General features: G+C 41.2%; 2 protein-coding genes across 3 annotated transcripts; one reads left to right on the forward strand and one right to left on the reverse strand.

The window, feature by feature from the left end:
- Window positions 1-550: 550 nt before the first annotated feature.
- LOC136444412 (kelch-like protein 9) lies at window positions 551-4,734 on the reverse strand. The gene is made up of 4 exons (XM_066441957.1): window positions 4,643-4,734; window positions 3,921-4,211; window positions 2,970-3,116; window positions 551-2,162 (listed from the first exon to the last, which is right to left on the reverse strand). The coding sequence occupies exons 2-4, from the start codon at window positions 4,194-4,196 to the stop codon at window positions 645-647; spliced, it is 1,941 nt and encodes a 646-aa protein (XP_066298054.1). The 5' UTR covers window positions 4,197-4,211; window positions 4,643-4,734; the 3' UTR covers window positions 551-644.
- Window positions 4,735-4,993: 259 nt separating this feature from the next.
- On the forward strand, window positions 4,994-22,333 carry LOC136444541 (telomerase RNA component interacting RNase-like). Of its 2 annotated transcripts, XM_066442141.1 has the most exons (4): window positions 4,994-5,302; window positions 11,718-11,780; window positions 11,994-12,062; window positions 19,422-22,333. In XM_066442141.1, the coding sequence occupies exons 1-4, from the start codon at window positions 5,027-5,029 to the stop codon at window positions 19,527-19,529; spliced, it is 516 nt and encodes a 171-aa protein (XP_066298238.1). In that variant the 5' UTR covers window positions 4,994-5,026; the 3' UTR covers window positions 19,530-22,333. The 2 variants fall into 2 exon arrangements, with proteins under 2 accessions (XP_066298238.1, XP_066298239.1); XM_066442142.1 differs by lacking the exon at window positions 11,718-11,780.
- The last annotated feature ends 1,495 nt before the right edge of the window (window positions 22,334-23,828 follow it).

Consider the following 23,828-nt stretch of genomic DNA (forward strand, 5'->3'; position numbering starts at 1 on the left):
TTGAATTTGTCATCTTCCATTATCATTTATGAAATTTCCACAACTTGCAACGCTTATAAAAGTTCATTTTTCATAATCTTCCAGCGAGATGTTGGACTGTCCGACTAGTATCATAAATTTAGCAGGTTGAATTTGTTATCTTCCATGATCTGTTATGAAATTTCCACAACTTGCAAAGCCTAGAAGTTTGCTTTTCATAATCTTCCAGCGAGATGTTGGACTAGTATCATACTTTAGCAGTTCGAATTTGTTATCTTCCATGATCTTTTATGAAATTTCCACAGCTTGCAACACCTAGAAGTTAATTTTTTGTAATCTTCCAGCGAAATGTTGGACTAGTATCATAATTTAGCAGTTAGAATCATTCATTTTCTTCCATGATCTTTTATGAAATTTCCACAACTTGCAAAGCCTGGAAGTTAATTTTTCAGTCTTCCAGTATCATGGACCTTTTCTTCTACTCTCCAAGCAAAGGTTAGGTTAGTTTTGTACGCTTTTTAGGCGTTTTTGTCAAGCTTTCTATGTTGCCACGTTTTCTTTATGTTGCCAACCCATGGCCATGTCACACACAAAAAAAAACACATCCAAAACTTGCTGAAGCCTACAAAATGTAGCCTCTTCTTGGAGAATTATTTCATTTCATATCACCCCACAGAACTTCCACTACATTCACTCTTGGAGCGCTGCCCCCCTCCCCCTGTAGCATACAACTGAATTACATGGTTGGGGACCTCCAGCATACAGCAGGCCGACCCTATCAGCTCCCCCTTGGGCATGACCTGGACTTCCTCCCACGTGTAACTGTCCGTCTCCGTGTTGTAGTACATGACCAACGGCCGCCTGGTCTCCATCCCCAAATGTGCGTCGCTCTGCCCTCCCACCATGTAGACGAAACGTCCGTGTGATACCGCCGAGAAGCCGTACATGGGTACGGGCATGAGCTGATCCAGCGACGTCCACTGGTCCCTCTCCGGCTCGAAGTACTGGATGAGCTGCTTGATCACGATGGTGTGGCCCATCGTTTGTGACCCGCCGAAGACGAAAATTTTGTTTCCGACGGACGCCATCGCGTGGTAGGCTCGTGGTGAGCCCATGGGGGGCCTGACGGTCCAGTGTGGAGTTTCTGCAGACGGATCCATGCACAGGAACTCGTTTATGGTGTGTTTCCCCTTCATCCCTCCCGAGACATAGAGCACCCCGTTGTGAACCGCGCACGTGTGACCGTACAGCGGCGCGGGAAGGTAGGAATGGTACGTCCAGCGGTTTGTCGCGAAGTCGTAACTTTCCACCGACTTGTGCGCTTGTCGTGCCTCTCGTCCTCCTACCGCGTACAACGCACCGTTCAACGCTGCGAGGTAGAAGTACGCCCGCCTGTCTATCATGGAACCGACCTGCAGCCAGGCTTGGGACCGCGGATCATAGCGATGCACCTCTTTCCTCGCTGAGCGACATTTTGGGTCCGGGCGGTCCATTCCACCAGCCACATAGAGAAATCCACCAATCGCAACGATGCTGTGGTAGCAAACTGACCTCATCCGACTGACGACCGGTTTGAACTGCAACGATTTGTCTCCGCCTTGAAGGGCGCCGATACACATCAACCGAGACAACTGCCCCGTGGTTTTGGCTCCACCAATGATCATCAGCGACTCGCTGTCGGCACGTACGCGCGTCTGTTCCGTCTGCAACAAGGGCTGCTCAAAGACTCTGCTGTGGTATAACAGAGACTCCTCCAGCCTTGCGTACGCCTTCTCATCTGTCCTGACTTCTGGATTCTCCTCCTTCCATGCTTCAAGCATTTCCTGAGGTACGAGAGAAAACTTGACATGCCTAAGGACATCATTACCATATTCCACCATCCTAGAAAAGTCGTGCTTTAGCCACTTCCACACAGACTCCAAAACAACGTTCTCTTCCACCATAAGTCTACTGCTCGCTACAAGAAGTTGTAGTTTGTCCACAGGAAGACTAAGAAGTTCTTTGCTTTGTGCGATGACCTTGAAGTGCTTAAAAGCAAATCGTAGGGCGGCTTCTTTGGCAGAGGGTAGGGCGTAGGTGTCGGCAAGGTCGTATATGAGAAGCCATGTTTTGGCTGACAGGTGTTCTTCCATGAACGCACAGGTGAGACCCAACAGGGAGGTGAGCTGTAGATGGGACGCCACCTGGAGGATGCAACATGAATTACAGTAACTGTTATACTGTACTTGCAAATATTTCAGGGAGGGTGAGAGGAAATATGTTCTTTGTCTTTATACTGATTTCTTTTTTGATAGGTCTGAGACCTTGTTGATTTGATTATATGGATGACACGCATCAATGTTTGTCGTGCAAAAATTCTCGACCAAACTGTAAATCGTACAAAGCAGCTGCAAAAATGAGCAAATATGCGCCATAAATTGCCAAAAATATTCAGTCACAAAAGATGAAAAAGAACTAAAATGAATAATCTATAACTAGTATTCAGCATACCAAGCTCTTTGTATTCAAGGCCATTTGTTCAATCTTCCTGACCTCATATTGAAGGCAACTTTTTTATGGCCAGATATTTATTTTTTTGCAAGCTTGCATCAGTTTTGGGGTTCCCAGAGGATGTCATCCATATAATCAAATCAACATGGCCTAAACATGCAACATAAGATTGCCCATCAATGTCCAATAAGAGCTACAATGTTGTGTTACACCGAAGAGCGGTTATATCGGCTATATAGATATAGATATAGAATGTATCAACATACTCTCCAAGCAGAGGAGTGCTTGTTTTTGACATGTTTTTACTAGGTGTTTTTGTCAGGCTTTGTCGGTTGGTGAGACAAAAAAAAGTGCATGACAAAGCAGAAAGCCAGACAAAAACGCCTAAAAACACCTAAAAAACCAGCCGGACCCACTCCTCTGCTTGGAGACTACTGTAGTATCAACAGAGGGAGTCAAAATAAAGGAAAAGAGTCAACAAATAATCCGAGAGCTCGTGCCTGTAGAATGTTTTCCACGTTGTCCATGGTGACCCTGATGCAGGCGGAGTACATGAAGTCTAACGCCATCCCCAGTCCCGCCGCCGACAGGCCAAACAGCTCAACGTGCGTCTGGTGTGCCTCGCGTAGACCCCCCGTGAACATGGCCTACGGAAGAACATGACACAGTTTTTAAACAGAGTCACATAAAGGAATGGCAAATTTCTAAGCAGATGCTGGGATGGTATTAAATATTGTATTATTTGTTTGATCTGAAGCAGTTTTCTGTTGGAAGAATTTTGTACCAGAAAAACGAGCGCATCACAAACTTTGACAATCTTCCCTGCCAACATCTGCTTTCAGATGAATAAATTGCCACATTAAACATGACACCTGTTGAAAATTTGAATACCGGATATGGACATTGGAATTGCTGTTCTTACAATAAATTTCTTGTTTGAAGACACCAAATTCTCTAAACTTCTGCCGCATTTTGCACTGAAATGTGTGTTTACTAGTACTTGGGTGGGTATGACATGTATTAGAATACAATACGGTGCAGGGCTCGAAATTCATTTTTGGAAATAGGTGCACTGGTGCACCCGACAAAAAAAATTAGGTGCTCAGAAAAAATTTTGGGTACACCACACAAAATAAAGTTGAATGTCAGCAAAACAAAATTACCAAGCTTAACGCTCTTAAGAACTACAATCTGTAATTCTATAGCTAACTAGATACATCAAGTAGAATACAACAAAGGGTAATTTTAGCTATTCTGTCTAAAAGTCAAGTAAGTCAAGAAACTTATATTTAAAGAGTATTTTCTGTATACTAGTGTACAATAGTACCCTTACCTTATAGCCTACAAAAATATCTACAGTGTAGGTGCACTGGTGCACCCACAGTCAATACGAATGATTGGTGATACGAAATAAACCGTGTTGTAGTCTACATTTACATTTTACACCTTACCTTAAAGTAGTCACTGGAGCTGGCCAGTAGGTTCTTGTGAACCGGGAACTCCTGTCCCTCTGCAACCAGCACCACATCGCACAGCAACCCCTCCTTACGCAGCGTGTCCAGTCCCGCCAGCACGGTCTGCATGTACGTCAGGCAGTGCTGCAGGTGTGCCGGCAGGTACTGCAGCTGGCACAGGTGCTGCTTCAGGTGCGTCAGGTGCCTGGGCTGGACTACCCACTCCGGGCTTTCAGCTGCCATATGCGAATCCAGAACAGGTGACGCCATCATGGACCACCACCTATACTGTATGGAAAACATATTTTGAATCAATTTCTGTTGATAAACTTGTAGCGTCATGGGTTGTAGCATCATGTTGCTATAAATGAACTGGTAGCAACATCACAAAAATATTATTGAGCTCCTGGGGTTGGGAGACCACGGTTCGAAATTCGGGGAAGGGCATCCTGGTTGGAGCTGCATTCGTCTTTCAGAAGGGACGTAAAATGGGGTTCCTGTGAAGGCACTACAACAGCCTCAGTACTCAGACGGGGAGTACGTACTGACTGTACTTCAGATGAATATAACGTTACATCCATCTAGGGAGAAATACATGAATGTGCAGGAACGTTATATATATTATGTTCTGGTGGCGGATATTTTACACAAGTGACATTACATCTGCATACAGAAGGTCCTATTGAGAGTTATGACTACAGTAAACTGCTCTAAAATACCTTCCTGCTCTCCTATGTTACAGTCTTCATTCCTGATCGTCCCAGCTAAGAATCTTGGCCTTGGATGAATCTTTCTCCAGCTGATCTGTACGTAACATTTGGAGAATGTTTCATTTTTCATAGGGTGACCCTTAAATACCGAAAATAATTTGTAGATCATTTAAATTCCATGTGGCGTTTCTATATCCCTATTGACGATATGAATGTATTACACAAACAAATGATGAGTAATTATGAACTTTTTTTACAAAATCATCATGATATATCTACAACAGATTAATTTTATTTGATTATTTACTACCCTTGTAATAATAGTCTAATCCCCTCTCGCGATATTTTGTTTAGTGCGAGAAAAGGCGGGACTTGTTCAGTTGCACAGAAACCATGGCGGAGAACGGCAAGACCACGGGCGGACACGATCCTTCCGACCGGGAAAACTCCGCCTCAAGCGGCGTCAATACCTTTGCAAACGACGGCAGCTTCTTAGCAATGTTTCAGAAGAAGATGGAAGAGCAGAAGAAGCTGAAGGAAGACGCGGAGAGACGGCAAGACGCCGGGGAAGACGACACTGCTGCTACAGACCCAACATGCTCAGGAACAAGCTTGCCTACCCCGCCACCGGACTGCAAGCTCCCCGCTACCAAGAAAGGCTTCCTACTTGTAAGATACTGTTTTTCTGTAATACAGCTATGTTTGTTCATTTTTACCACGTTTTTTCCCGCTGTTTTAGCGTGTTCTGGCCTGCCGAAGGCTTCCAGCCATGTCGTTCTGCTTGCTTGCTTCTAACAAAAAATCGTCCATAACTTATTCCGGGACAGGTGCTCTAAAACACCACGTAATGTTTCCACGTCGTGAATTTATCTAGAATTCAGGCTTCATGTTTTGAGGAAGAGGATATGATCACATTTTTTTTCAATTGTATCTACGGAAATGATGATTATTTTGATGTGACTGGTATGCATGTAATTTAATTTGTTCAGGTATTATTTCGCACGAAGGGGGTGGAGCCTTAACTCTTACTCTTAGTGACGTCAGTTAGTCGTAAAATGTCAGAGAAATGGTTTTAGGTTACATAAATGTGTGATGATCTTCTGTGTTGGTGCGTATGGTGTTTGTATGGCATACCCTCATGGCATAACACACCAGGTTTGTACTGAAATAAAGTACAAGCTGCATATATCCAGACAGATTTATTTGATCCGCTCACACTGGGGAGGACCCCTACTCTTTTCGATGGGCTAGCGTTCTTTTACCTGCTTTAGTGCTTGAGGTGTGGCTCTCCTCAAACACAGGACCTCTGTTTAACATCCTACCCAAGGGATGTCCCTAACCGTAGCTTGATACTCATTTTTTACCTAAGTGAAGTGAGGAAATTTCTTTCCCAAGGGCACAACGTCAAGCTAGGGGGTTCAAACCCAGGACCTCTGGATCCTGGGTCAAAAATGCCACTAACTGGCACTAAGACAAAAGTCACTGCAGGTTGCTAATCCCATGGCCTTGCCTCTGAAACAAAGGGAGTGTCAGTATACATTTTGTTTGTTGTGATATCAGTGCTTGCTGCCCCCTCCTACAGGGGGTGTTGACAAATTAACTGGCTGAGCTGAAGCCTTACACCAAAGGAAGCCACTAGCTTTCCCCAAGGAGTTAGACTAAGGCATGCCAAGGAAAATATTTGCTCAAATTCCTTGTAATGTCTCAGTATAAGTCTTTGATTACAGGAGTGGTACAAGCATTTTCCACAACTACCTACTAACTTCAAATGTTCTTTAAATAAAACCCATTATTACATGTCAAGTGTATACTCACTGAAATCTATAGGTTTATACCAATGCTTTCTTTGTCTTGATGCAAGCACTAGTTTCTTATGTCATCGAACACCAAGATAAATGAGGGTACTGACAGCAAGTGCCTCACAAGTCCCAGAAGCGCAATGACCTCTGTAACACTATTCTCAATGGGTAGATAGTTCAAGACCTTCCCTAGCTAGCTGGCGGAAGTTTATATCAGGGGCTAGATCAGATTATCAGACCTTGGCCTTTTCCCTATATTGCTGGTGGTGCTTTTACTTTTTGATATAATGAAGATAAAGGAAACTCAAGCTGGCGTTAAATTTGGTGCCGTCCAATGAAAAATCATCCACCTGTTCCTATAATTAATCAAATTCCCCTGAACTGTACCTTTGACTTAAGGTGCCAGCTTACCACTAATCTAATCCAGACACTGTAGGAGCCTGATAGCTCCAGGAATGAACTTAATAATTGGAAGGTTCATTCCGCAAGGGGAATTCTTTTGGTCTACTGTAAATGCAGAAATGTTTGTGGTGGTTTTATGTTCGTGTTTTTCGCCACAAGCTCTTCGTTGCAAACTTAAAACCACCGCAAAACTTTTGGCCCTCCTATCCCTTTGTCTACTATTGTCTCAAACGCATACACTCCATTTTCCCCCTATCTCTCTCTCTCTCTCTCTCTCTCCAATTTTACGTCTTTAGTTCCCCATCATATGGGGGTTGGACGTGCTTGTACATGGATGGGGGAGCCCCAGAACTCCTCATCAAGTGCAAGTCTTTTTTGTAGCAGGGGTTTTTACGGCTGGATGCCCTTCCTAACGCCAACCCAAACCCTACTGCTGGGCTTAGGCTATCATGAAATTACATGCGAACTTAAATGCATCTACAGTACTGTGATAGCTCCAGGAATGAACTTTGTAATTGGAAGGTTCATTCAGCAAGGGGAATTCTTTTGGTCTATTTTACTCCAGACTTCAAAGACACAGTTCTTGGAGCAGAGGCTATCAGAATTCAGAAGTGAAATACGGACTGTAACACTCCCCCTGACATTTTGTGGCCTTTCTATACATGTAGCTTTTGATGCATGTCATTGCTTGGTATACATGATTGATGTCATGGCCTTTGACCTGTTGGATGTACCTTCAGAAGAAACTTGGCATTGAGAGCTGATGACATCACCGGCTGGTCTTGATTTGAGCCAATGAACATGTGCGGTACCAATGGACTACAATTTGATAAAATGTGCAAGGTAACATTTAGTCTGGCTTTAGACTGACGACGGTCGTGCGATTATTGTTGTGAGCTTTCTCTCTCTCTCTCTCTCTCTCTCTCTCTCTCTCTCTCTACGCTTCTCTTTAGACACATGGTCAGGAAATATCACGGCTGTATATCATTGCCAGTCTAAAGTGGGCCTTACTCAAGCAACTGGCCATGGATAGGTTTTGAAAACTGTCAGACGTTTCAGGTAGTGTCGACTACTTCAGTGAATTTCAGTGACTTATAAAATATGTTAGGACTGGGATCTGTGATGTAGAAATATAATGTACATATACTTGTCTGCCTTTTCAATAGCCTTTCCAAAAAAACTTGCCACAATATTTAATATTTGATGTTTAAAAGATCTCCGTTTGTGACAGTACATGTGCATAATTTAGCCAGTCCTACCTTTGCATTTTTAGCTGTAATGTTCTTTTACTTTTAGTGTATCAATGTCCAATCAATCTGTTAATATAGAAGACTAGTATAGTTACAATTTTTTGCCAACTCAAGAGTTGTGTTAGACTTTTCACTCCACCAAAGGAGAATGTGACATTATGTTGTACAGTATGTACAGTATAGGGTATGCCCGTAGAAATCTCAGATATTTGAAAAACGCAACATTTACAGCTAAGTTGTCACACCTCACCTGGAAGCTGTCCCAACTCTTAGCCTAGAGTATACATGGTAAATTTCCAGGGCTCAGTAAAGGAAATACCCCCAAGCCATGCAATCAAAATATCCTATTAGCACTAAGCTAGTTATAGTTAACACAAGAGCATTGACATGAAACTAAAGGCTTAGTGAAAAAAAAAAGAAGTTTCGAGGTACTGTTGAAGGAAAACATAGTAGGAAGCAATCAAAAGGATGATAAAATCTGGAATAATTCATAATTTGTAATTGGCCGAATTATAAATTGAAAGTATACAAATAATCTCAAACTGCTCAAGAAATTATTGTAGTTACCAGAGTTGGTACAAGTTAAAGTGAAAAAAATACTTTTTAATGGTTTTGTAGTTCTTTCATTTAAGGCCACATCATTTTAATTTCTTGGAATTTTAAAAAAAATGCTAGAAATTAAAGAAACCAAGAAATTAAAATGGTGTGGCCTAACACAGTAAGAAAACCGAGACGTCAGCTAAAGATGACCGGATACCGGGCTCGTAGATAACACTTATCGGAAATTGCAGACACTGAAAATCCGAAGCTTTATGTCGCTTAGTGACATTGAATTTAATCTGTTTAGCAATAATCAATCCCGTGGAGGAAAGATCATGGATTTGCCAATAACAAGGGATCCCTAGACCAGCACAGTAATTACAAAGATCTGTTCATCCACAGCTTCTTGAGTTATGCTGTACACATCCTAAGGTCTCATTCATGTATAATTACTCCGAGTGGGTATCCTAAAAAAATCTGTGGCCAAAAGATTAACGGCTGCATGAACGTGTGTTTATATCAGTGGGAAATTCTCTTTTAGCCAGTCCAACTGATCTCAAGCTGAAATAACTGAAGAAATTAGCAGGCAAAGTTCAGCAGCCGTGCGCTCGAGGTCGGAGGTGCACAGCCGGGCATTGTAGGTGATGCAGTCATGCCCTTACAGCTGGAAAGTGCCTTTTTGGAAGTGTAGCTAAGTGCAGTTTGTAATTGATATAAAAAGAGATTGTGTAAGTGAAAATGTTGGCAATTTTTTTACATAATCTAGGTTAAATGTTCTCAACAAAGGATGAATAATATTGGCACATTTTCTATAGCTTCAATCATTAAGAACGCGCTCATGTAAAACACGTATTATAACATGTAAGCCTATGCATGACACCATAAAGGTAAGTCCCATAACCTTTTTGAGACCGTAGGGGCAGTGGGTTGTTATCCACTGTGTCATGGACATGATATTAGAAGGCGGAGCCCAGTGTCTTCTTACAGTTTACACCGCCTTTTACCTCCCCAACTGAAATCAGGTACCCATTTTTACACCTGGGTGGAGTGAGGAAGTTGTGCAAAGTGCCTTTCCCAAGGGCACAACATCGGTGACATGACATGATTCGAACCCAGGACCTCTGTTTCTGGACCGACCATATTTTTTTTTTTTTTGGAATTCCGATTATACAGTTATTATGTTGGTTTAGAGAATTAGACATGCCAAGATTTTGCTGTGTATGTCGCTTGGGGCAATAAAATGTGAATGTCAACATTCTTGGCTGTAAACAGTAAAGTACTTTTAAATTATTTCTTTCAACTTGCTGCAATTCGGTTCAGTTTTGCTGAGTTGGATGTTGTAACAAAAAACAGGTTACTGATGATTTGATCAGTGTGTGGAAGGTTGAACATGAAGGTCTCTGTCAGAGGTGAGAAGGTGTGAGCTCAAGAGATCTAGAGGTGAACTGATGGTACTGAAAATTAGAACGTTGGCCTTTCCCTCCCTGCATATATATTAGCTTTATTATGACAGCCACAAAATTTCACAACACCCATTCACAATCCTTCTTGGTGGGTGCACTTAATGGCCAAATGATTACATGTGTAAGTTCAATGTGATTTAATTTTATGGTAGGGGGAAAAAGGATGGCATGCAAATTCACAGTGTTTTAACTTTTACATTTGCTGTTGGCACACATAACTGACCAAACTGTATACTATTAATCTGTTTGATATTGTGGTTGATAGTTCTAACAGTTTGGGGGAGAGAGAGAAGTTCACTGTATCTAATTTTAACGTTGGGAACAAATATCACTGTCTCAAATGTTAGTCATCAAATATCTGTAATGATGAAATTTTAGCGGTTGACTAGTCACCGTTAAAGTAACCAAAATGAAGTTACCGTTAAAAAATCAATGATTACAGTATGTTTGAGGAGTGATGATTTTGCAGAGGTCACAGTGAAAACCCGCAAACATAAACCCACTCCGAATATAATCAGATTTACAGTAAGTAACCAGCTGTACCCAGCTTACATAATGGATATCAACAGCCTACAGGTGTGACCCAGTGTCATGGGACTGTAACTCCTTAACACCCCCAGTGTCACAGGCCAGTACGGAGCCATAGTTTTAGCGGACTTTGACATTGAAAGGTGAACGGTGACTGTACATTTGGCAGACCATAAACGTAATGAGCTTCTGCGTAGATCAATATATAGAGCTGATGATTAGAGACTTGAGTCGCTTTGCTGGGCAATGGGGGAGACTGACTGTAACTTATAGGCCACGCCATTTTAATTTCTTGGTTAATGGAATTTAAAAAAAATTAGATTGGAAAATCAACATGAAAACAGAATCTCAGAGGAAAGTTTTTGGTGCACACAGTTCCAGGGAGTGAACAGGGTCAGGTCCAAGTTTCACCCCAGCCTTCTGTTTTTATGATGTCCTTGTGCTAAAATTAAAAAAAAAAAATCCGTTAACCAAGAAATTAAATTGGTGTGGCCTTAGTTGAATATACAATCATGCCAGTATGCAATGGCTTGTACACTAAACTCAAAATATGCTACATGTACATGTAAGTTGTAGTTTGTAGGTTATACAAAATGTATGATGCAAGAAAATAATGCAACGTTGACAGCAGGGAAAATAACAAAAACCGAGAAAGGAATCTAAAATATTCATGCATCCATGATTATGCCATAATGCCCTGGAATGATTTCATCAGGTTGAAGAATCACTGGATAACAAAGTTGTGGCTGTGATTGTATCTCTTAGTAACTTAAGTCTTAGTTGTGAATAAAGAGCCTTGTTAAGATAATAATGACTATAAAAAAAGTAGGTAAATTCGTCTTCCACTGACTCTAAAGAGGAAGTCAAACCCAACAAAACTAGCATCATGTACATTTTAGAATGTAGCATATCATTAGATGTAGCCCTTAATATCATTGTCTTTTTCATCATTATCTGTGTTGTTTGTCCTTGCAATTAGCCCTCGTGTATTGCAATAAACTTTGTTAAAAAACCTTATGGTTTGACAAGGGCTGGAAGCTGGAGGTACGGCCAGGTCAGGTTTTCGTCCTGACGCCTTTCTTTCTTCTCCCTTCTCTTCTAGCCAATCAGAACCTCGCTGACATCCGAAGCGGTCGACGCCGGCAGCCACCGGCCATGGTCGCAGGTCTGTGTCGCTGCTGTCGCACACTAGCGCCCCCTTCCAGAGGAATACTATAATGTAATAGAACCGATGGCGCAGCTCGGCAAGGTGACACCGTTACCAGAGGAGGATGCACGGTTTCGAGATTTCCAGCGATGCATACATAATTAAGCGTCAGGTGTAAAGTCTGTGATGTGTACGTATCTAATGTGGTAGTCTGTCTCTGCCTCACTTCAGGTGGGGAAACGGAAAGGACCCATCCTCAAAACGGGCGTGGTCAAGAAGAAGAAGCCATCGGGAGACAAGGTAAGACGAAAACATATTTTGTACTTTCTATAGAACGCAATGCAACCATAATAGTTGTGTATCTATACGGCATTCCCTGCAACTATAGTATAGGGGATTTTTTTATTTTTAGAGGCAAGTTTCAAATCAAAATTATGGAAATACACATTGAATGATAAATCATTTTCATGCAACTTTGGCAAGTTTTGAAGGTATCCACCACAAAGAAAAATGGCAACAATACGGTGTACATATACATGTTCTTTTTCTTTCTTCTGTATGAAAGTCATTATAGTGTGATAGTGTATAGCCCAGACATTGAACAGGCTAACAGTCTACTGACATGTCCTCATTCTTTCTTGGAACCTGGGTATGTTTCATCTCAGAGGGTCTGCATGGGGGGCCCCTCCAATGCTTTACCCTGAACTCAGAAGAACCCTCTACGTATTATGCTAAAATTGAAGAAGGCAATTATGAAAAATTTTGGTCGCCTTGAATAAAACGACTTTCCCAACAAATTACGGGAGATAAAAATAGGTTGCCTATGCCTTACGGAAAAGAGCACCCAGACCCTCATTTCACTGCCACTCTGTTAAAAAAAGAACAAGAAGCACTTTCTCCGCCTGGCCTCTTTACCTCCCTACTCACTCATCTTGTACATCTCCACTGCCTAATTAGTTCTAGTACTTTCTCCTGGGCCTACAAAGCTGTATGCCATTACCTACCCAGGGACTGTGTTCTGCATCTCAGTGGGACAAGTGTCCGGGGAGTCTGTGCACTCACTTAACACTAGGCAGGTGGCCGTCTGAAATCTCCAAGCAGATGTACGAGTGACTCCAGATCTTTCAGCAGTGTTTCTTTGTGTTCTCTCAGTCGCAAGGGCATGCATCTTATTCTGTTCACTAAACAAATAAGGTACATCTGCTTGGAGATTAGAACCCTGGGCAGATCTATACATCTATAAAATCTGATAAGCTAAGATTAAATAAGAGTGTTAAAAGTTCACTCCTTTTTTGAACTTGTCCTTGTGCAAAAAGACAAGTCCATAGTTCAATGAAACATTAGAAGGGGTTGAAGGGTAGGAGGTTGCACTTTGAGTAACAATGAATCATACCTGATATTTTCTCTTTATTGAAAGTGCATAGAAGGAAATTCTTGAGATTTTAAATAAAGGACCCTGGGTTCAAAGCAGTTAGTGATTATATACAGTTCAATAGTTACTGTATAGAATGAAGGGAAAATGTTCCAACGTCTTTAAAATTTGGACAGAATTCACTTAGAGGGAGTCTTTTGACATTGATTTTTGGGTGGTCTCTGGCCCAAGTTGGTCACCCAGAAGTTGATATATACATGTAGCCTGGATGCCAGACCCAAAAATCTCTAAAATATCTATCTCACAGCATAGATGTTTTAGACATTGGTGGTCTGGCATCCAGGCTATTACTGATATAGTATGGATAATTGTCCTATGACCTACATATCTTGATTTGTGTAAACAGTGGCTAGAAGTTCAGGTCAGGGTTTATTGTTGTTGAGTCTTGTGTTTCTGTTGCTGTCAGTGGATTGATTGCAGTACTCTTGCCAAAGTGTTGGGGGAAGAAATTAGAACCTTCAGCCTTGGCCATGGGCCACAACTTAACAAGGGTATGCCATGCTCTTTGATGCTTACTGCTGTCAACATTACAGTGGATTTACCAAACAGTAGGCCCATTTCATCATCGGTAGTGTATGCAAAATTGCAGTTGTTTTATCAAAAGTAAGGGACTCTTTTCTAAACATGGGCAATCAGAGGGAAAGCCATATGGTTGCAGACATGCAGCAGCTAGTGGCAGTCTATATCAATTATCGATAATTTGCAGGGTCAAACATTCACTGGCGTAAAGGTGAACTTTCTGAAGTTTCTCTTGTAAGTTGTAATTACCAATGCAACACTTGTAAAAACAATCCCTTCAAAGCACATTTACTTACGTTTCAAACCTCAAATCTTTATCCCCACTGCAAAGCTAGATTCTTCAGGTTTATTTAGGTAAAAAAGAAGATGTCAATTTTAGGCATTTTAAAAAGCTACAGCCAGAAGTTTGAGGTTAGACCGGGATTTCACCCCCATGTCCTAATGGATCAGTCCAGCCAGTGAGGAAGCATTTAGGGGTCAATCAGAGGTCAAAACATGCCACAGGCCACAGATTTTAGCCAGATTTATAATAAACACATTCTTCTGCCTTCCCTAACAGAAAACTGGACCTTTCTGAGCAAAATTTGTCCAGGAAAAACTGCGAAACAACATATGGTGAGGCATAAAGGGCAGTCAGTAGTATTATACTAGTAATTATAAGAGCTATCTACCTCTCAAAAATCACACCCGAGAAATCAAACCCGGAAGTTCTGCTGCAGTACCATAGCAAGCCGCTAGGCGGCTCAAAATCTAATCATTCTGAGGTCTCAAGAAGACCTACCCACATACCAAGTATCAAGACAATCCATCCAGACATTCTTGAGTTATGCTGATGAAAATATAACCTTCTCGGCGAAGGTAATAAGCTACAAGGAAGAGAGGTTTCAGGCTTTAAACCAACTGTACTGTGGACAGACCTGTCCTTCAGTGCCACTGTGTTATCCACTACAGAACAACAACCATCCATCTTAGTCTAACTGTTGAGAAATCCTGTCAGAAAAAACTTTCTCATGTTCTACTGAAGTAAACAGTGCTGTCAGTAGTTTGTGTCTTGGTCAGACTGGGTGTCCCTGTATTACTCTCCTTCCATGGTCCAATATGGTAAACCCCTAAGTTACTGTAAATGCAGAAATGTTCGCAGTGGTTTTATGTTCACGGTTTTCGTGGCAACCGCTTCACTGTTAAACCATCGCGAACATAGCAGTATGTGACTATAGCGCTGCAGTGAACTGAAAAACACCGCAAACATTTGTTATTTGGTGTCAGTGTTTAGTGTTTATAAGATCTTCTGAGATTCAAAAAATTTTCTAAGATTTTAACCGGGCTGTCTGTTTGAAATAGATTCAGGCCATATAAACTTGGCTCTAAGGAATTTCTTGACTGAAATTGAAATTGGCTGCTAAGTTCTTACTAATTGAGATGAAGTGTATGTTTAGTTCAAGTGCACCAAACACACATGTGCTCAAGGTTAGCATGGCTTCAGGGGAACTATTGTCCTGGTTTCTGTTAGCAGCTGTCGGAAGGGTTCAAGTTCTATTATTTCTAAGCCATCTATGTATCTTCAGCAAACCTCTGCTTAGAAGTTAGAACATACTGGAAATTAAAGCAATATCGCTAGATATATGCAGGGCTGAATATACTGGCCATGGGTGCATGTGCACTTTTGTAGACCCAAACTTGGAGCAGTGCACCTTATTTTCGACTGGGTACACCTAGATATTTGTCTAGGGTTAAAAATATAAAGGCACTAATGCATGCACTCTCAGTATACAGTATATTCTCAACATTCAAGTGTCAGAAAATGTTTTTGACATTATTCGTTTAAGATTTTTTACATACTCTTAGCCCCAAAATCTGAGTTCTCTACTAAAGCCCATCCTTTGGAAATGACTTTGAAGGACCTTCTAGCCTCAATGATCAGTCTACCATGTGTTGGACAGACCCTTTGACCTTGAAGACTGGCCCCAAGGTCATACAGGCTGTCTGATGGCTGTACTGACGACAGGTCCGTTACACAGTTACTAGTACTTGCCCCTGAAAAACTTGAAAAACGGAATAATCTCAGTACCCAACTGGAAAACTGTCCTCAAGTTGCAAACAAGGTTTTTTTTCTTCTTTCAAAAGACGATTTATCGTATTGTGTGGGTGAATGACTATTCAACCTTGCATAGTATGTTTCTTAGTTTACCGCTTCTTATATTTATGGCAGCACTTTAGTTTAAGTTGTTACTTGTGGCAAGGTGGTTTCAATCACCTGATGTTTAGTCGAAACTTTCAAGTTGGATCTGGACTGTTGTTCTTTTAGCTTAGGCCATACCACTTCGATTTCTTGGTTCCCGAGTTTAAAAAGGAAATGCTAGATTGAAATACATGTATCAACTAGAAAACAGAGTCTAAGGGTAAAGCCTGTACATGTACCTTAAAACTAGCCTGGGTGCCATCCTATTTCTACCGGGGCTCCTACACTCGCTACCCTTGTATATATAGGAGCCCTGGTGGCTGGTAGAAATAGGATGGCACTCAGGCTAGGAGTATTTACAGAGTCAGATGCAAGTTTTCTTCCTCCAACCAGTTTTCAAGATCTTATACATGTATTAAAGACTATCTGGCAACCAACAAATAAGATTGGCATGGCCTTACATGTAGGTCAACCTTAAAGCATCACAGACATGAGACACTACAAATATGTGGCATGCATGTACATTTCCAGTGTACAGTGTTTACTAATCATGCCATGTGGGCCGTGTAGTACAGTAAGTCAGCTGTTTGACCCAGTTTCAGTCTAGCCTGGTAACAAAACTATCCTGAGCTCTCCACTATCTCTTTGGTGCTAAGGCCCACTTTACACTTGCATTGTTTAAACCAATGCGAACCGGTTTGATACCGTTTTGGTTGTCTCTAGACCTATGGGCAGAAGCGCAGTGCGAGATATTACAGTCGCGCCCGATACAAAATGGCAGTAGAAGAGCTTCTTATTTGCGTCTTGTAGTATTTCATACTTCTTAGTTCTTTTGTTTGCTACACGCGTTTTCTTGCATATGAGACGCTGCGTATACGCCCAACAAAAAGTGGGCCTAAGAGTATTGCCCACCCAGTTAATTAGTGTTTATGCCATTGGTTTCCGTTACATCGCTCTTGGGGCGGAGAAGTCGCGATCGAAAGAGGGTCTGCTCTGCATGCTCTTTTCCATAAGGCGTAGGCAGCCTTTTTTGATTTCCCATAATTCAGGGACGGCCGTCTTATTTATGTTATTCAAAGCAAAGTGCCTGAATTTTTCGTAACTGCCTTCCTTGATTTTACCATAATACGTACATGTACATGTATGGTGCTCTTCTGAATGCAGCGTAAAGTGTAAACCTGAGGAGGAACTAACTAGAAGTTAGGCAATGATGACTAAACTGTATGGATGACATCCACACTTGCATCAGTTTTCATCTGTTCCAAATAAAAAAGGTAGCAACAATACTGTAAGTCGTAAAAAGGAGCTAAAAAGTTAGCAAATTGAAGAAAAGAATTGGATACTAATGCCATACAGTGCCCCTATTGTAAAACATACTGATCTTGGTGTAAAAGTATTTACTCCTGTCACAAATTGTCCTTAGCAAAGTTTTCCAAAGTCTTCCAAAAAATGTATAAGAACAAAAATAAAGACTTTTTTTACCAAACTTTTTTTTACCAAACTTTTTCCGCACGCTCGCATCAATTTTGCAGTGTCTAGAAGGTGTCATCCATATAATCAAATCAGTATGGCCTAAATGCAGTGTATCTGGCAGTCTGGCTCTAGTCCATTGCCAGTTTAACTGAGGCACATAAAAGCTAAATCATCACAGAAGAAATCTGTTCAGAGCTTCTGGGATTGATTAAAGCTTGAGATAATATGTCCTCTCGGTTACATGTGCCTTCCTGTCAAAATGGAGTGATGTTATGATATACTGTAAATGAATTACATGTACTAGTAAAGTTTGCGATGGTTTGATGGTCAGGGTTTTCACTGACTTCACCGCGAACTTAAAAAAAAAACCTCGAAAATTCTTGTCCTGTCTTTCGCCTGCCTATATACCACCTTGTTTCAACAGCGAACTAAGAACCATTGCAAAGACTCTATTTTCTCCCTACCGCAAAATCGAATCACGCAAACTTGAACGCATTTACGAAAAAAACTCTGACACTTAGGACCACTGGACTTATTGAATTTTACGACATCGGGAATGGCGACATCGATTACTCGTATTCTTCGTAACCTGGTGAATGCTGCATGTAGTTGGACATAACCTGCAAAGTGGATGTGATGAAAGAGAAAAAAAATGTACATCAACATTTGAGGATCAATTTTCTTAGCATGTTTGTTGTGAGTAGCCTCTACCAGGCCCCCGTCCTATCGCTGGCAAAATAGTAGAAATGGGCCGAGGTACTCCGCTTTACAGGGTAGTCCGCTATACAGTGAAGCTCCATTATTGATGGACCTCTACCAGGCCCCCGTCCTATCGCTGGCAAAATAGTAGAAATCGGCCGAGGTACTCCGCTATACAGGGTAGTCCGCTATAGAGTGAAGCTCCATTATCGATAATGGAGCTTGACTGTATAGCAGAGTACCTCGGCCGATTTCTACTATTTTGCCAGCGATAGGACGGGGGCCTGGTAGAGGCTAGTTGTGAGTGCAGTCCCCTACAATATTATTGGTTCAACCAATCCTTCTGATCTGGGTTGCAACAGACTTCTTTCCTCCACCTCTTTGTGATTAAACTTAGTCTAGCGTGGCTTACTTCTGACAGTAAGTGTCATGACGATAGTCTGAGTTGGGATTTCGGTTGTCACCGGTAACTTAAGAAGAATTCTTACTCTTATCTTAAATGTCACATCCTTTATAATTAGTTAGCATTTTGGAAGGAGCAGAAGTCAGGAGTAACTTAAGAAGAATTTTGGCAGTTAACTTAATTCTGTCTGAGCAGCACCTGTCTAGCTGTGACACTTGTCTAATGAGCACCAGACAAGTTTACAGTCTTGGAATCACTGGTCAAACCTGGAGGACTTAGTGTAGACATTCCTAATGCTGTGCTACTGTAAATGCAGAAATGTTCACGGTGGTTTTGTGTTCACGTTTCTTGTGGTAAGCTCTTCGCCGCAAACTTAAAATCACCTCGAAACTTTTTTCCCTCCTACCCCCTTGTCTACTATTGTCTCAAACACGAACTTGAAGCCACGCAAACTTAAAACCTGTGGCCTTGACTATATGCCTTGGGACGCTCTGCTAGACCGGCCTGAGGTTTCCACTTTTGTGGATGTGGCCTCTAATCAGCTATCTGAGGCATCAGCCAATCAGAGAATAACAAAAGTATAATTATGTTTTTCTAGGTAAAGCTGATTCTCTGATTGGCTGACAGCTGATTAGAGGCCATGCCCCCAAAAGTGGAAACCTCAGCCCGGTTTAGCAGGAAAATGCATTTTTTTAGCATGTACTGGTACAGTTGCCAGTTGTTGAATATTTATTGCCATCTCATTCTTAATGTCATGTCTTGAAGTTCAAGTTCTTTGGGACAGATTGGGTGAATGTTTTTCCATCCCAACAAGCAAATGTAGTTTTGGGACGGAGGGACTGGGCCGGAAGACAGCACTTGACTGAATCAGCAAATGTATTGTTGTAATACGTTGTACATGATTTTTTTTACATCCTTAGCTGAAGATGTACTCAAAGTGTTTCTTTTTTTCAGGACGACCCAAGAAAGAAAGACCCTTGGGAACAGTACATGGCAGAAGTACAGAAGTACAAGGCTCATCAGTGCTGCGACGACGACAAAACACGACCGCTGGTCAAGTAGCAACAGCCCTGCGCACCTGCAAAACAGCCCTGCGCACCTGCAAAACAGACCTGCACACCTGCAAAACAGACCTGCGTACCTGCAAAACAGCTATGTGCTCCTGCAAAACAACCCTGTACACCTGAAAAACAACCCTGTACATCTGAAAAACAACCCTGAACACCTAAAAAAAACAACCCTGTACACCTGAAAAACAACTTGTACACCTGAAAAACAACCTGTACACCTGAAAAACAACCTGTACACCTGAAAAACAACCCTGTACACCTAAAAAAACAATCTGTACACCTGAAAAACAACCCTGTACACCTAAAAAAACAATCTGTACACCTGAAAAACAACCTGTATACACCTGAAAAACAACCCTGTACACCTGAAAAACAACCCTGTACACCTGAAAAACAACCCTGTACACCTGAAAAACAATCTGTATCATCCTGTAGATATTTGGAGAGCCAAACGCCAGGAAGAAAGACTCTTAAATCTTTTGATTTCCCCCCAGGCCCACTTGGGAACACTTCATAATGTAGATGACTCCTGTAATGGATATTCTATTGAATGTGTGACACCTATAACTGTTGACGTGTTCCCCATGAAAAATATCTTGAAATAGATGATTGTGCAGTTGATTCTGTGGTCTCTGTAACATTTACAAATGTTAAAAGGTTCCACCTGAAGCCATTTTGTATGACATGGGTGTTAGTTATTCATCCATTGGTCTCTCGTATCTTCCATTCATTTTAACCTTCTCCCTGCTGCCTAACTCTGTAACCAATAGAGAATGGGGTGCTAAACAGCTACTTCAGTGTGCTAAAGGTTAAAAAGTTGAAGGAAACAGGCTGCTTGAGTCAGTGCATCATTTTCCTAATTCATGCATATTTTCTTCTTACCCCACCCCATTCCTCAACTTTAATCTCACCATAGTTCAATGACTGTACAGACAGCTCTTCTATTTTGTTTGGACTTTTTTCACTGCCTGCCATTCTTTCATTCTTAAAAAGGATTCCCGACACTTTCTACTTTTGAAATGGAATTGCAAATGGCTCTGTTATCTGTATATAAAGTTTTCTTCTGTACTATAAAGTTGATATGTAAGAATAACTACCTGTGTACATGTGTAATAGGTCTTCATACTGTTGTCGCTATGTAGTGTTCTTGGAAAAAAATGTATTTAAAGTGAAGCAATTATTTAACATTGAATACAGTTGTCTTTCTTCATTTGTACTTAAAAGTTAAAGCTGTACATAGCATTTTTCATTGTACATCAGACATCCATTGTGTTATGTGATGGTGTTCACTGTTGTAATAGAGGCAGAAACACAGCCAACATGTCCTGTATAGACTGAAGTGATTTCAAACATAGACACATGCAAAAATGTATGTAAAGACTGTAGCAACATCAAGGCTGTGGTCATAAGCAAATCTTTGGAGGTTCATTTTCTTAATACAGCCTTGTCCATGTCTTATACAATATACATTTGGGAGACTCTGCTTAGCCAGCTGAGGTTTCCACTTTTGTGGGCGTGGCCTTTAATCAGCTGTCAGCCAATCAGAGAGTGGCCTAAATCTTTTCTTTAGGTAAAGCTGACTCTCCATTGGCTGAAAGTTGGTTATATGCCAAGCCTTCAAAGTGGAAACCTCAGCCCGGTTTAGCAGACCCTGCCCAAGGCATACTGTAATTCACTCTATCTTCATGGTAGCAAAATTTCACGTTGTAAGGAAAATGGACATTTTCACTGAACTTTAACTTCACGAATCGGATGTGTGAAGGAATCATAAACAACAACAACTGGTTTTTCACTGTGATGAAAAGTTCACGATACAGAGGTGACCGTGAAAACAGTGACCATAAAGTGAAAGAAACAAGAATTACAGTATTGTATTACTGCATGTATAGGCCTCGGGAAAGGCTCTGTGTAGGAGAATAGGGACATTCTACCAACCAGTTGACCAACCAGGGAGGTTAGGTCCAAGATTTAAAGAACCTACCAATGGTGTCTCTTTGAGCTGCTACAATTTTGTGTGTGAAAAAGTTGTAGGTACCATTTTTCTCCAAAACTTTCTGCAAATACATTTCAATGGTGCCATTGTAACTACAGTATATCAATGATCAGTCAACCAGGTCAGTTTGTTCTTAGTTTTTCATGGACTTTTCTCGACCGTTATTGGTGTGAAGGAAGGTAAAAACTACCTTCTTAATATTTCGGTAAAGTTTGTCTGTGCCATGAATATCTTGGTGATTTCTTATCAATAGTTGCGTTGATATTGACTTTCCTATCAGAGAAGGTATTGAAAAGTTCAGGCAAACAATTTGTTATTCTCTCATTGTCAATACAAACATCAACGTAGGCACAAATCTTGTAAACTAAAAGCGCAATTCGTCTTGCGTATGTTAAACTGATGTTTTTTAGATGAGTGAATACTCGACTGTTTTCCTGGTTTTTTAGAAAACAAGGAATACAGTTCATGTTTTGATTCATCTATAAAATTAATACGTGTTCTCATAATATAAACTGTCATACACAGAGTTCTGCTGTACATATACTTGTATGTTGTAGGGACATAAAATATTGAAAGTTCTTAATTTTCTTGCTGACTTACATGAAAATGTATAAACACCAATGTACAGTCTGAGGCTCACATGATATACACTCTTGAACCTTTACATGGTATCACAGGCAAATTGAAGGCAATAAGTACCAAATAAGTTGATGTTGTCGTCCTGATATATCTGTATGTTTTGATGGAAGCGTCAGTTACACATAAAACTGCTACAGGTATTATTAAATGACATGTACAACTTTATAAGTGTTGTGAAAGATTGGTTCTTGTGTATTCACTTAGAACTAGGGGTGGGTACCGGTACATAAAATTCAGGTCCGGTCCAGGTCCAGAGGGTCAGGTCCAGGTCTGGACCTGTACCTGTACCTGTACCTGTACCAGGTCCTGTACCTGTACCTGATTATAGTAGTGTCACAGTACATCGTATTTTGGAGAGCGAGACACACGTAAAAGTCTCCAAACGTCATGTCTGGAATGATCTAATTTCTTAGGTTTGGACTGTGTCTCAAAATTATACTTATACACTCTCCTCGCCGTCTGTTTACTCATTCTTTAAGTGTTTCTAGATTATGATTCGGACCAGGGAGTTTGGGCCCCCTAGCGGCTTGTTTAGATCTGCAGTGGGTGTTTTTGTTTTGACCTAAATAAGAATTATTTTGATTCTAAAGATGGAATGTTCCTGTCAATAAGGGTTGTTGGCACTATTGCTATTTTCATGCATTTTTTGTACACTTGGTCAGTTATTTGTTTTTAATAAAGAACTTGCTAGGTCTGATTTTGTTTAACAGCATACAGAGGTGATAATGAGCAAAGGCTCTCCAAGTTCCTTTAATATTCGTGCGAAAGTTACGCCATCCAAACATGAACCAATCAGCAGATGCATTAAATTTGGCCATTTGGCTCACATGGCTCAAAAGCGCTGACTAACGGTTGAAATTATCACTGCAGGCAAAACTGCTTCCATCCAGAAAAAAAAGATACTGACACATGTAAATGCAGTACTGTTACACTATTTCTTTTCTTTACTAGCGCAATTGGAAACTATCAGTGGCAGGAATGCAACGTACGATTTTGAGGTGAATGAATTCCAAACCAGCCAGTGCATATTCAAGGAGTTTTCACAAGTAAATGAGATGGTGGGAAATAAACAACATTCTGCGGAAGTATCGGTCGTCCTCCCGCACTCTACATATTCATCGTTACTACAGTATATGAACGTGACAACCCCAAATAACTGCACAGAGTAAAGAAGACGGATGATTTATTATTCATTGACAGATGCCAGTTCGTCGGTCTTCTCTAAAGCGTTTGCAACAGCAGTCTATGTCAACATTTTCACGACATTGATCATATGTACACTACACAGACTCGGCGCTTTGTAAACAAACCGCTAGAGGTCGCTGCTAGACCGCCCTGAAACGCACATTTCAGAATACATGTGTGTTGGTAAACATACCTGTCCTTGGTGCTGAACACCATTCAAATACATGCAAACACACTCGTCTTTGGGGTTGAACACCATCACAATATTTTAGAACATACTTGTCCTTGGAGCTGAACTTGTACACCATGTAAATACCGAAAGACGCAAACACCCACGTTACTGAATCTCTTCGAATGCAAACGTTCCTGTCATTGGTGCTGAACGTCATCAAACACCATGCAATAGCGGCCTCTAGCGATTCATATACAAAGCACAGGCCAATGCTAATGAACTGCATGTTGACTGGACCTGGA

Source organism: Branchiostoma lanceolatum, chromosome 11 (assembly GCF_035083965.1).
Source record: "Branchiostoma lanceolatum isolate klBraLanc5 chromosome 11, klBraLanc5.hap2, whole genome shotgun sequence".
Classification (NCBI taxonomy): Eukaryota; Metazoa; Chordata; class Leptocardii; order Amphioxiformes; family Branchiostomatidae; genus Branchiostoma; species Branchiostoma lanceolatum.

What these genes read in the sequence shown, in the direction of transcription:
- LOC136444412 (XM_066441957.1), bottom strand. Translation starts at nt 4,196, where the DNA reads ATGATGGCGTCACCTGTTCTGGATTCGCATATGGCAGCTGAAAGCCCG. An exon ending in GCTCCAGTGACTACTTTAAG is followed by an intron (nt 3,117 to 3,920) that starts GTAAGGTGTAAA and finishes GTTCTTCCGTAG; the next exon opens with GCCATGTTCACGGGGGGTCT. An exon ending in ACGTGGAAAACATTCTACAG is followed by an intron (nt 2,163 to 2,969) that starts GCACGAGCTCTC and finishes TGCATCCTCCAG; the next exon opens with GTGGCGTCCCATCTACAGCT.
- LOC136444541 (XM_066442141.1), top strand. Translation starts at nt 5,027, where the DNA reads ATGGCGGAGAACGGCAAGACCACGGGCGGACACGATCCTTCCGACCGG. An exon ending in CCAAGAAAGGCTTCCTACTT is followed by an intron (nt 5,303 to 11,717) that starts GTAAGATACTGT and finishes CTTCTCTTCTAG; the next exon opens with CCAATCAGAACCTCGCTGAC. An exon ending in GCCACCGGCCATGGTCGCAG is followed by an intron (nt 11,781 to 11,993) that starts GTCTGTGTCGCT and finishes GCCTCACTTCAG; the next exon opens with GTGGGGAAACGGAAAGGACC.